Source organism: Myxine glutinosa, chromosome 8 (assembly GCF_964187855.1).
Source record: "Myxine glutinosa chromosome 8, kmMyxGlut1.1, whole genome shotgun sequence".
NCBI classification, from domain to species: Eukaryota; Metazoa; Chordata; class Myxini; order Myxiniformes; family Myxinidae; genus Myxine; species Myxine glutinosa.
Window position 1 is genome coordinate 9303615 of NC_136268.1, and position 13535 is coordinate 9317149.

The 13535-nt window shown below is 43.9% G+C and overlaps 1 protein-coding gene across 5 annotated transcripts in view; it reads right to left on the reverse strand.

The window, feature by feature from the left end:
* LOC137432218 (RNA-binding protein Musashi homolog 2) overlaps positions 1-13535 on the reverse strand; it is a 249447-nt gene that overhangs the window by 51434 nt on the left and 184478 nt on the right. For 4 of the 5 annotated variants that reach the window (XM_068123945.2, XM_068123946.2, XM_068123944.2 and 1 more), the window contains exon 12: positions 7291-7449. In XM_068123945.2, the coding sequence (XP_067980046.1) occupies positions 7291-7449 (159 nt within the window). The remainder of the gene's footprint in view (positions 1-7290; positions 7450-13535) is intronic. The other variant, XM_068123950.2, reaches the window with a different exon arrangement.

Consider the following 13535-nt stretch of genomic DNA (forward strand, 5'->3'; position numbering starts at 1 on the left):
GTTGTTGTTGTTGTTGAACCTGTCGATAAGGACGAATTGTTCACTAGTTAATTAAATTTGATTAAACCAAACATCCAAAAATTGAGCCAGTCTTGCAATAAATAACAGGTGATAAATTCACAGAAGCAACATGTTTCCATTCCTTATCTTATGTCAAATATTTTTAAACCAAATTATCTATATAATAATACCGTAAGGACTCGACTTTGTTATCCCTTTTACGCCGCACCCAGTGACCCCATGCCCACGGCACTAATGCATTTTCCATCTACGAACCGCGCTCTTTGTTTATCACGTACAGCCATACTCGAAAAATCTGAATTCGCCGACTTTGGGACCCAAAAGCATCCGATTATCGGCCGATACGACGCCATCTTACGACACCATCGTATTGGCGTCTGCTGGGCGAAGGCGATGGTCAAATGGTCTTTATCGTCATTTTAATAAAGTTAAATGGAGTGACGTTTTGGAAACGTTTTTTGAAGTTTGAAGTTTTTTCGAATCGAAGTGAAGAAGTTTTTGAAGTTTTGATTTTGGAAACGTTAAATGGAGAAACAGTTTCACAGGAAGAGAATGCGTTGCGATGAAGAAGAATCCATCTTTATTTTATTTTTTTAAACCACAAAAGATTGAAGCTCCACAAAGTCAAGAATGTGAAACTACGTGAATGTAATAAAATAACAAGTACAAAAAGTTTTAATTAAAACAAAAACCGCGTCGATGTTAATAATAATAATAATAATTCATTTATTTTGTATAGCGCTTTTCCAGAAGCCCAAAGGCGCTTTGACAGAGTGGAAAACATAATGCATAACAATACATGAAAACAACAATTGCAAAAAGACAAGAATCAATAGGGAAATATTTAAAGCAAAAGGAGGGGAAGGAGAAGAGATAGTCAGGGGTTAAATGCTGTGGGTTGAATGTTGAATGCAGTGTTGACAGGTGGGTCTTTAGTGATGTTTTGAATGTGGTGAGTGAGGAGGAGTCTCTGATGGTGTGAGGTAGTGAGTTCCAGAGGGTGGGAGCAGCGATGGAGAAAGCCCTGTCCCCCCAGGATCTGAATTTGGTCCGGATGGAGGGGGTCAGGAGGTTGGTACCAGCAGAGCGGAGGTTGCGGGTGGGAGTGTGTCTGGAGAGGAGGTCAGCCAGGTAGGATGGGGCCAGGTTATGGAGGGCTTTGTATGTCAAGAGGAGGATTTTGTACTGGATTCTCTGAGGGATGGGGAGCCAGTGAAGCTTGTAAAGGACGGGGGTGATGTGGTCACGGGTCCGGGAATGGGTGAGTAGATGGGCAGCGGAGTTCTGAATGTATTGGAGTTTATTGGTGATTTTTGAGGGTGAACCATAGAGGAGGCTATTGCAGTAGTCCAGACGGGAGGTGATGAAGGCGTGGATGAGGGTTTCTGCAGCCGTGGAGGAGAGGGATGAGCGGAGACGGGCAATGTTTTTCAGGTGAAAGAAGGCTGACTTTGTGATCTGTTTAGTGTATTTGTCGAAGGAAAGGGTTTGGTCAAAGATGACGCCAAGATTCCGGATGTGAGGGGAGGTGGATACTGGGATACCGTCGATGTTGAGGGCAAAGTTATGGGTGGATTTTGTGAGCGTTTTTGGGCCAATGATGATTATTTCAGATTTATCACAGTTAAGCTTGAGGAAGTTGATTTGAAGCCAGGATTTTATTTCAGTGATGCAGTTTGTCAGGATAGAGTGGGTGTCGGTGGAGACGGACTTGGTGGAGATGAAAAGCTGGATGTCATCGGCGAAGCAGTGGAATTGGAGACCATGACGGCGGAGTAAGTGACCGAGGGGGGACAGGTAAAGGATGAAGAGGAGGGGGCCAAGAACTGAACCTTGGGGGACACCTTGGGGGAGGGGAGCAGTGGGGGATTTGCAGTTATTGATGGAGATGAACTGGCGTCTGTCAGAGAGGTATGATTTAATCCAAGAGAGGGCAGTGCCGGTAACGTTAAAGGTGGATTCAAGTCGGGTGAGGAGGATGGTGTGATCGATGGTGTCAAAGGCAGCGCTGAGGTCGAGGAGGACGAGAATGTTGAGGTTGCCAGCGTCAGAGGAGAGGAGAAGGTCGTTGGTGATTTTGAGGAGAGCAGTTTCAGTACTGTGGTTGGAGCGGATTCCGGATTGGAATGTTGGAATGTTACACAATGCCTAGATGCAGCTGTGCCTATAACGTCGATGTTATAAGCACAGGACATTCCTATTGATTCGATTACTTGATGTTATTTTTGTGCAAAGTGAAAATATATCTCGGCAATTTCCCGTGTGTGGCGACGAATTTTTAATATATCTTGGCATTTTTCCGTCTGTTATTTCAGGCGGTGTATGACTGACCATGCCGCGATTGGAAAAAAATATATCTCGGCAATTTCCCGTGTGTGGCGACACGTGAACGAAGCTATGCTCCTCTCTCCACATTATTGTGACGACGTATAAATTAAATATTTCATCGTGACGATTGTCATCAAATGGACGAATTTTTAATATATCTCGGCATTTTCCCGTCTGTTATTTCGGGCGGTGTATGACTGAGCATGCCGCGATTTAAACAAAATATATATATCTCGGCATTTTCCCATCTGTTATTTCGGGCGGTGTATGACTGAGCATGCCGCGATTTAAAAAAAAAATATGGCAATGGACTTGAAGTTACAGGCCTTTGAGAATTCATTTCGTTCTATAAAGGGCAACTTTCATCGCATTTTCTTCCCGTTTTTTTTCAACCGAGTCTAAAACTATGTTGGCGACTGTGAAAAATGAAATGATATATCGAATTTGATTTGAAAGAAAACTGTGTGAGAGGAAGACACCACGGGCCTACAAAACAGGCCTCAAAGCTATGCGAGTTAATAAAATGGTGGATATTTGTTTATATGAAGGCTCTCCCAGAATGGGTGGAGCTATGGTTCCCAGAATGGGTGGAGCTTTGAGGTTTTGTCTTCTCTGCAAGAAGAAGAAGAAGAAGAAGAAGACGTGGTAACAACAACAACAGCAGAGTGCACTCTATGAGCAGCGTCTGCGACGCGGCTAAAAATGTACATCAACGACACAGTTCTATGAAACAGTTTCACAGGAAGAGAATGCGATGCAATGCGATGAAGAAGAATCCATCTGTTCCGCCATTTGTGCCGGTGTCATCGATGGCGGTGTACGCTAACCTCATCAGGTGGGTTTACCATAATTTCTTCCATATACTGTGATAACAACGAAGTGAAACCGATCAGCAGCCCATCAGTATCTGCTCTATTCACGGTGCTTAAGTTAATCCTTCAAATCATTTAAAAACAACCCAACGTTGACGAAGCATGGCATACGAGGCCCGTTCAAAAAGTTAACGGAACGACGTACTCTCAAAGGTCTGAGGCCAAAATGTTTTTTTTTTTCCCCCCTTACACAACGGAAACAACAACTGGATAGGTAGGGCCGAGGCCTACGCTTACGTTTCGCTCCTGCATCTGCCACCGTTCATGATTATCAAAGTAGGCTTTACCCTGTTCACGATAAGGTAGAAATCAGTGAGGTGTATACGAAGAGATAAAAGGATGGCATTGACTTTGAGACGGTACGTGATAGTTGGCTGCGGCTGGCTGATGCCACGTTTTTTTTTTTTCCTAAGTGCCTTGGATGCTGATGGACATAATAAAGGTATCGGCTGATCTCTCATCGTAATATTACCCGATGGAAATGAACTGTTTCTTTGTTTGTCATTTCCTGTGCAATAATGTCAAATTGATAAGTCAGACATCCTTTTCTATTGACAGCTGCGCTCCTTTTCAATGGCATCGTCTATTGATATGCATGTTCTTCTTTCATATAATTTTACACATGCACAATCAGTATTTCAACTCTTGCAGACATTGGAAAGGAAGTTGACTCACAGGCCAACTCTCTGGCTCAATCACAGGCCGACGCACAGGCGATGTAATTGTGAGTAGCATTTTTGCACAAGTGAAAATTGAAAATACACGTTGTTGATATGTGGCTATGTTATTTAGTGTTTGTTTTGTCTCTAACAATATAAAATACAAAGTCAGGAGGTGACACTTTATACACAGTGTAAGTTGGATTCTACAAAGTGTCGCCTTTTTCTTGATTTTGTTCACACAAATCCAACCCACACCATATAGTCTCATAAAAAATGGCCAGAGTGGTGCTATGCCGATTCCTATTACGAATCCATTCATTTTTCAAAAGTATATCGTAGCGTTGTCATTTAAGTAGATTGCAATAAATACGTTGTTCATATACGCACTCTTCATTCTCATCTTTCTTCCTAACTCTTACTCGGACAAGCAAATCCCCTATGCCATCCATATTGGTACACTCTATCCATACACCACATCCTCCCTTCCGTGGATGTTCCACGGGTTTCGGCTAGTCTATATAATAATAGCGTAAGGACTCGACTTTGTTATCCCTTTTACGCCGCACCCAGTGACCCGATGCCCACGGCACTAATGGATTTACAATCTATGAACCGTGCTCTTTGTTTATCACGTACAGACATACTCGAAAAATCTGAATTAGCCGACGTTGGGGCCCAAAAGCATCCGATTAACTGCCGATACGACGCCATCTTACGACGCCATCGTATTGGCGTCTGCTGGGCGAAGGCGAAGCAAGCCGTCCGCTGATTGGACAGGCGAAGGCGAAAGCAAGCCGTCCACTGAGTGGACAATCCAGAGCATGCATTTGTGCCGGTGTCGGCGATCGTTGTTCATATACGCACTCTTCATTCTCATCTTTCTTCCTAACTCTTACTCGGACAAGCAAATCCCCTATGCCATCCATAATGGTACACTCTATCCATACACCACATCCTCTCTTCCGTGGATGTTCCACGGGTTTCGGCTAGTTTATTACATTAAATGCAAATAAGAATCTAAAACAAACTTTGTTTGAACTCCTGAACTGAAACTGAAAAAAGCTCCTGAACATGTCGAGAGAACGTCAGGCAAACACGACCATGCAGGGATAACATGAAAGTCACAGCAAACAGTATAACCAACCACAGCAGCATTGTCATCCAAATCCACACAAACACCAAAACAAAATACCTCTTGGCCAGGTGAGTACATAGACACTGCACACACAGTGCAAATGTAATCATGTTTTAGCCATTCCACATTGCATATTCTAATTGAGCCCTGATACATGTACACATTGGTGAATTGCATCTTGTGGGGAAAGGCCCGAGAGCAGTAAAGCAAGAAGTCTAGAAAGATCACAGTTCCATCTTTATACACAAGCTTGTAATCCAGCCACATCAGCCTGCTCAATGCAAATCTTTCAATAGAATGCAAGTGACAGCAACAAAATAACTTGAGAAGGCTGAAGGGATCTACGTCAAACTTGGTTAAGGTATGTATTATGATGTAAAAATGAACTGACTAGATTTTGGGATCACGAGGTCAAAGTCCAGACTCCAGAAGTCATGTTACTTAAAACTCCTGTTACTGCGATAACTTGTGAACCAGTGATGGAAGTTGGACTCCCATTTGATCATACATACAGCTACACTTTTGTTGGCACAGTGCAAGATGTGTTAACGGCAAGAATCAAAACAAATTCGGTCTCAGTCAGGAAGTGAATATAAAAAACAGGCAGAGGGCAGAAGAGTAAAGGATTTTCTCGACCTAGTCCAGGATTGCTTTTTGACCTAGTTTGTGCAAAAACCTATGAGGAGGAGTGCTGTGTTGACCCCTTTTTGAGCAATGATCCCATTATGGTGGAGGTGGGAGAAAATCCGGGGACAAGTGACTACAATGTAATAAGTGCAACTCTACTGTTGAGATGTCAAGTTCAGGAGAGTGGTGTAGGTTATTGGATTTTAAGAGGGCAAACTTTGTGAGGGTATGAGAAGTGGTTTAGGAGCATTAGATTGGGGAAAGTCGATGAGTGTCTGGTCTGCATTAGAAAATGGGCAACCTTCAAGAAACATTGGGTGCAGAGTAGGGATATTCACATTAGGGCAGCACAACATTAGGGAACAGGGACATAGGGAGATCTGTGGAAGAGAGAGGGCTGGGGCGGGGTACACGGGATAAACAAGATTGACTCTACAGGGACTTTCAGGAAAGAAAACAGGGAATTTGAAGGAGGTGAGTTTGGGGTGGATCAACAGGGGTTGAAAAGATACATACTTGTGCATCATAATATATACTTGTGCCAACTTTGGTCAAAATTCCATCACTGGTTCACACGTTATCGCAGAAACAGGACTTTTATGTAACATGACCTCTGACCTTTGACCCAAAAATCTAATCAGTTCGCTTTGACATCATTATACATACCTTTACCAAGTTTGACGTAGATCCCTTCAGCCTTTCTCAAGTTATCACAGCAAGAAAAACCTATCACAGATGCACGGATGGACGGAAAACCCGAAAATATAATTCCTCCAGCGACGATGTTGGGGAAAGCATTAAAAAAATGCGACTGTCGCTAATATGCCTCCATAGTCCCACAATGGGTAGATGCCATCACTCTGCCCATGTATGGGTAGGGGATCACGTTTGTGAAGTTTCGTGTTGATCAATAAGGTTCGTTTTTCTATCCAAGATGGCTGCCAAACGACGTGACCTATGACATCATCATTTTCAAACGATATGCAACAGTGCTGTTAGATGATATTTGTAAAATTCCGCATTGATAGGGTGAGCGGTTTCAGAGATATAATTATTTAATATTTTCCTTCAATCCAATACGGCTGTCAAACCATGTGACCTATGATGTCATAAATTTAATATTTCAATACAAATGGGGCATAGATCGTGTGCATGCAATTTCAGATTTTTAGGATAAGGAATTCGATTAAAACATTTTTGGCTAGTATACCACTTCACCTATGATATCATCATTATCATGTTTTGTTCCCCATTGTGAGTACTTGACAATGTGCCAAGTTTCACATTTTTCCATTCAGCGGTTTCCGTGAAATAATTTTTAATTATTTGCCTTTAATACAAGATGGCTGCCATACCACGTGACCTATGACATCACAATTATCATAAAAACATTCTGTATGCATGTCACTCCTACCCTGAAAGTTTCGTCTCAATCGGACATATGGTTGCTGACAAAAACGAGGTTTAGCCCGTACGGACGTACGGACAACCCGAAAACATAATGCCTCCGGCGACCTTGTCGGCGGAGGCATAATAAAATGGAGCGTCCTTTTTGAAAGACCGTTTTCACCTCCTGCTTATCTTGTGCAGCAAGGACACACTCACTCAAAGTACAACCTATACCTATGAGCTACCCAGTATACACCTGTGTTGGAGAACTGTTCCTGTGTAGTTTGGTGCATGGGTGAGGCACTTGCAGGAGGCGGAAGTGCACCTCTCAATGCCGTACGACCACTGAAGTCCGTATAGGAGAAGGGTGGACGCTGCTCAGCAGGTGATGCATAGAATCCATAGTCAGCAAACCCTAAAAAAAGGGGATCCAAACAATGACACGACTAAAACAATTTTCTGGTTGAAACACCAAGAGTACAGAATCGCACAAAAGGACGTTTTGCTCTAAGATGCAGTGTGTGTGTCTGTGTCTGTGTCTATGTGTCGATGTGTGCGTCTGTGTGTATGTGCAAGTGTGCGTCTGTGTGTGTATGGGTGTGTGTGTGTGTGTATGTGCAAGTGTGCGTCTGTGTGTGTGTGTATGTGCAAGTGTGCGTCTGTGTGTGTGTATGTGCAAGTGTGCGTCTGTGTGTGTGTGTGTGTGTGTGTGTGTGTGTATGTGCAAGTGTGCGTCTGTGTGTGTGTGTGTGTGTGTGTGTATGTGCAAGTGTGCGTCTGTGTGTGTGTGTATGTGCAAGTGTGCGTCTGTGTGTGTGTGTGTGTATGTGCAAGTGTGCGTCTGTGTGTGTGTGTGTGTGTGTGTGTATGTGCAAGTGTGCGTCTGTGTGTGTGTGTATGTGCAAGTGTGCGTCTGTGTGTGTACGTGTATGTGCAAGTGTGCGTCTGTGTGTTTGTGTGTGTATGTGCAGGTGTGCGTCTGTGTGTGTGTGTATGTGCAAGTGTGCGTCTGTGTGTGTGTGTGTGTGTGTGTGTGTGTGTGTATGTGCAAGTGTGCGTCTGTGTGTGTGTGTATGTGCAAGTGTGCGTCTGTGTGTGTGTATGTGCAAGTGTGCGTCTGTGTGTGTACGTGTATGTGCAAGTGTGCGTCTGTGTGTGTACGTGTATGTGCAAGTGTGCGTCTGTGTGTGTACGTGTATGTGCAAGTGTGCGTCTGTGTGTGTACGTGTATGTGCAAGTGTGCGTCTGTGTGTGTATGTGTATGTGCAAGTGTGCGTCTGTGTGTGTGTACGTGTATGTGCAAGTGTGCGTCTGTGTGTGTACGTGTATGTGCAAGTGTGCGTCTGTGTGTGTATGTGTATGTGCAAGTGTGCGTCTGTGTGTGTGTGTGTGTGTGTATGTGTTTGTGCAAGTGTGCGTCTGTGTGTGTATGTGTATGTGTATGTGCAAGTGTGCGTCTGTGTGTATGTGTATGTGCAAGTGGGCGCCCATGTGTGCGCCCGCGCCTCCGTGTGTGCGCGCGCCTCCGTGTGTGCGCGCGCCTCCGTGTCCGCGCGCGCCTCCGTGTCCGCGCGCGCCTCCGTGTACGCGCGCGCCTCCGTGTCCGCGCGCGCCTCCGTCTCTGCGTGTGTGTCTGTCTCTCTCTGTGTGTGTCTGTCTCTCTGTGTGTGTGTGTCTGTCTCTCTGTGTGTGTGTCTGTCTCTCTGTGTGTGTGTCTGTCTCTCTGTATGTGTGTCTGTCTCTCTGTGTGTGTGTGTGTCTGTCTCTCTGTGTGTGTGTCTGTCTCTCTGTGTGTGTGTCTGTCTCTCTGTGTGTGTGTCTGTCTCTGTGTGTGTGTGTGTCTGTCTCTGTGTGTGTGTGTGTCTGTCTCTGTGTGTGTGTGTGTGTCTGTCTCTGTGTGTGTGTCTGTCTCTGTGTGTGTGTGCCTCTGTTTATGTGTGTCTCTCTATGTGCGCGCCTGTGCCTGTGTGTCTGTGCATGTGTCTGTGCGTGCATGTGTCCACATACATCCATTCACACCATATCGTGCATACCATACCACACATACGCATGCTTCAACCCCAACAACAACTTTATATTTAGATTAAATTCTGCCAGCGATCAAATGTGGTGCCATACAATTCATATGCGAGTACACTATCACAATGTCTCGAGGGTGCTGTAAGATTGTACCACTTTTAAGGGTAGATGATGGCACAAAAAGATCCCACACCATCTGCTTGTCCTTGCGTGCCTCTAATCTCATAATAATAGCATCGAACTTTAAGGCAGTTACTCCAGTAACTAATGGAGAACAAGCCCAAACACAAAAGTCTTAATCCTTACAAACGGAAACCAAGAATGGTGTCCTTGGATAGATTGTGGCAGACAGCATTTTCCTTCCGTTTCAAAACAAAGACAAATAAAGGTTTATTACTTGCGAGAATCGAAGATTTTTCAATGATACTGTATTGGTTGGTGTTGTGCGTTATTACTTGGCGAAAATTTTTTTTGTCCAAGTATGTTCATCACTCTGGTCTGTGTTTGTGTTTGTGAGTGTGTGTGTGTGTGTGTGTTTATCTGTCCACTCACTTATACTTGCCTACAGGTCACACTTTTAAACCGATCTTTACGAAACTTCACCAAATGGTAGAGTTCGTGGTCTGACAAAATCCTATTAATTTTTGAGGTCAAAAGGTCAACATAGGCCAAAGGTCAACCACTTTTTCCAAATTTCTAAAATCCTCAATTTTCATCCAATCAACTTGAAATTTGAATAGGATTTGCATATCTGCACACTGAATTCAACCACCAAGTATTTTGGAGGTCAACATAGGCCAAAAGGTCAACATAGGCCAAAAGATCAACATAGGCCAAATTTCTAAAATCCTCAATTTTCATTGATTGACTTGAAATTTCAAGAGGATTTGCATATATGGACATTGAAAAGCCAACCACAAAGTATTTTTGAGGTCAACATAGGCCAAAGGTCAACATAGGCCAAAAGGTCAACATAGGCTGAATTTCTAAAATTGTAAATTTTCATCTGATCGACTTTAAATTTTAAGAATATTTGCATACCAGGTCACTGAATTCAACCCGCAACTATTTCTGAGGTCAACATAGGCCAAAAGGTCAACATAGGCCGAATTTCTAAAATTGTAAATTTTCATCTGATCGACTTTAAATTTTAAGAATATTTGCATACCAGGTCACTGAATTCAACCCGCAACTATTTCTGAGGTCAACATAGGCCAAAAGGTCAACATAGGCCGAATTTCTAAGATTTAATAAATTTCGATGCTAAGATCTAGCATCTAACTATCTCTTTCAAAGTTTTACATTGGTGTCATTTTGCCTTTCCTGATAAACTGCTCCATGTGCAAGTAACTTTGCGTTGTCTCAAATAATATAAACAAGCCATCAAAACTACCCCTCCCCCCCCACCCCACAAGCAAGACGAACAAAAAAGGCACACACAGTTTGAATGTTTTGATCCCAAGTTCTCAAACCAAGAGGCATGGATTCAAAATTTTAAAATGAAAGAAAACAAGCACGACATAATAAGATTAACTGAAGCTTTTCATGCTGTACTTCTCAAGGTAAATCACAGCAAGAGAAAGAAGGAAGTGAAAGAGTGTGCACATATAAGCATGTCGATGTAAGAGCGACACTGATTGGTTCATCAGTCATGACGTAATTGGTAATCTGAACACCCATTGGTTGGCTCAGTCACCACTATCTCTGGCTCCAATTGGCTGGAGCAGAGTTGAGAGTGATGACTCTCTTTCACTTCCTTCTTTCTCTTGCTGTGATTTACCTTGAGAAGTACAGTACGACAAGCTTTGGTTAAACCTATTATGTCATGTTTGTTTTCTTGTATTTTAAAGTTCTGTAGTACCAAACATCTGGATTCAAAATTATTCGTACAGTATCGATAATAATCAAGGAACGCTCAAGTGATATACGAGTACATACAGGAATCAAATACGAGCAACTGCAACTTTATGGTGAATGTATTATTGGTACAGTGGAAAACAAGAAATACAAAGGGGAGTGAATAAGTTGTATAATGCGCATTAGGCATTTTGTATGCAATTCCTTTTGCTTTGCATAAAGCATTGCACCTTGTTTTGCAGAATACCGTTCCAAATAGGATCTCGCGAGATCACGGCGAGGTCACGTCTTTTCGAAGCTGCTCCATGCGCTCACGCTTTCGAAGCTAAGTGGTATTTCTCAATTGTGTTTTTGTCGAGACTGTATCTATCTTTCGGTGTATGTACCAACAGCGTATCTTTTGGAAAATTTTCGGTGCTAATTTTTCGTTCATGTATACACAATCGTCGGTTAATGGTATCGAGTATTCTGCGGCCTAGTACTCGTAGGCTTAGACTACCGTACCGTCTCAGACCTTGTGGTTTGTTTTTCTCTCAGCGATTCGTCGAATGCGCTGAAATTATTTTCGTTCTCTGTTTCGTACCAGTCGTTCACCCCGTACCTCCTTGTTTAATATCTGTACTCACAAAAAAAAAAAAAAAAAAACCCAAAAAAATATTTCCTTCCCAGGTCTTATTCGTTTATTTGTTGTTCTTTTTGTTCGTTCGTTCTTCGTTCGCGATCACGCGGTTAGAAATGTATAATCTCTCCCCTGAACAACTATTTTCTCTCATATATTATAACACCCTTTTCTTCTTTTCCTACAAAAGGATGCTTTCGTCTTGCTCACCAAATCTATTCATTCCAAAAAATATATATAATACCATCTCTTACAGTTCCTCCTTTCTACATTCCATAAACTATCCAGAACTCCATCCCTCCTCCAGTGTCCTCAAACGTATTTTTGACTCGAAGGTCTCAAACTCATTTTGCAAAAAATGTTCGTTTCCCATGAATCGTACACTTTTCAAAATCCAATCTCACCCCTCCCCTCCAAATCCTCCCCATCACCCATCCCTTTCAAATCTCCCCCCTTGCCCCTTCCCTCCCCTCCCTCCTAAACTCCCCCCACACCCCTCCCCTCCGAGACTCTCCCTCGCTCCTCCCCTCCTAGACTCCCCTCTCACCCCTCCTCCTCAAAGCATCCTCCCTGCTTCTTCCTCCTTCCAACTTTCACCTTCATCTCCCCAAACCTCCTGCCTTGCTCTTCCCCCTCCTCAAATAACACCTCACTGTGCCTCACCCAATCTCCATCAAACCTTTTGTCTGCCCCATTCTTCCCTTTCTCCAAGCTATTCTGAAATCTCTGACACACCTTCAACAGCTCTCCTTACCTCTTCCTCCTCTTCCACATCTTACCCTACCCCTCCCCCCCCCCTGTTCTGGACCCGATGCTCCCCCTTCCTCTTCATTAACGGTATGGACCTCAAACATCCGGGGCCTTCGCTCAAACTTGACTGACCTCTCCATACAGGTTGCTTCTGACAAACCAGATGTGATCTGCTTAACAGAAACTTTCCTCCTTCATGATGTCTCTGATGCCTTGGTATCTCTCCCAGGTTACTCCCTCCTCCAGTATGATAGACCTGAGCCTCGTCCTGGAGGTGGGGTTGCTATCTTTATAAAAAACTCTCTTCCTCACTCGCCCTCCACTGCCCTCTCTCCACCTCACCCCCAGGAATACCTTTGGCTACGGCTTCCCCTTCGCTCCCACCTTTTGTTCATATGTGTGTTGTACCGTCCACCAATCAGCGATGACTCCATCTACATCTCACTGTCTGATAATATGGACCAACTTCTATCTACCCATCCCAACTCTCTCTTCCTCATATGTGGTGATTTCAATTGTCACCATGCCAGTTGGCTGGGTGTGGGTACCTCTCTCACCAGCCATGGCTCTTCAGCAAAGGACTTCTGCGACTCACTGGGACTGACACAATCTGTCAATTTCCCGACCCGGATCTCAGTCAACGGAGCATCTTCTCTTCTGGATTTGGTTATGACAAACTTCCCTGAAAATGTCTGCTGCTCTTCTTCTGCTCCAATCGGCTCATCTGATCATGTGCTTGTCAAAGTGGACATCTCTCTGACCATTCTCAGAGAGCCTCCTCAGCGTCGACGAGTCTGGCATTTCACTCAGGCCAACTGGCACGGTCTTCAAGCAGCCATCAATCATCTGGACTGGTCTCCCATCTCTACCGCCTCTGACATCAACTCATCCTGGGAATTCTTTCAAAGTAAATTGCTCTCTCTCATGCACAGATTTATACCATCTCGTCTTCAGTTGTCATACCCTTCCTCCCGTCCATGGTACACGGAATCTTGTGGTGAGGCTGTTGCCCTGAAACAACTTGCTTTCGTCTCCTGGAAAGCAAATCCAACGGAAGGAAATCTCATTTCCTTTCACAAAGCCCGAAACAAGTGTGTGTCCACCCTCAGGAGAGCCAGGAAACAATATCTCACCATTCTCAAGACAGAACTCTCTTATCTGTCTCCCTCTTCCAAATCCTGGTGGCGTCTGGTCAAATCTGTTTCTGGTGTTTGTTCCCCCTCCATCCCCTCCCTCACCTCAAACGGCTTAACGGC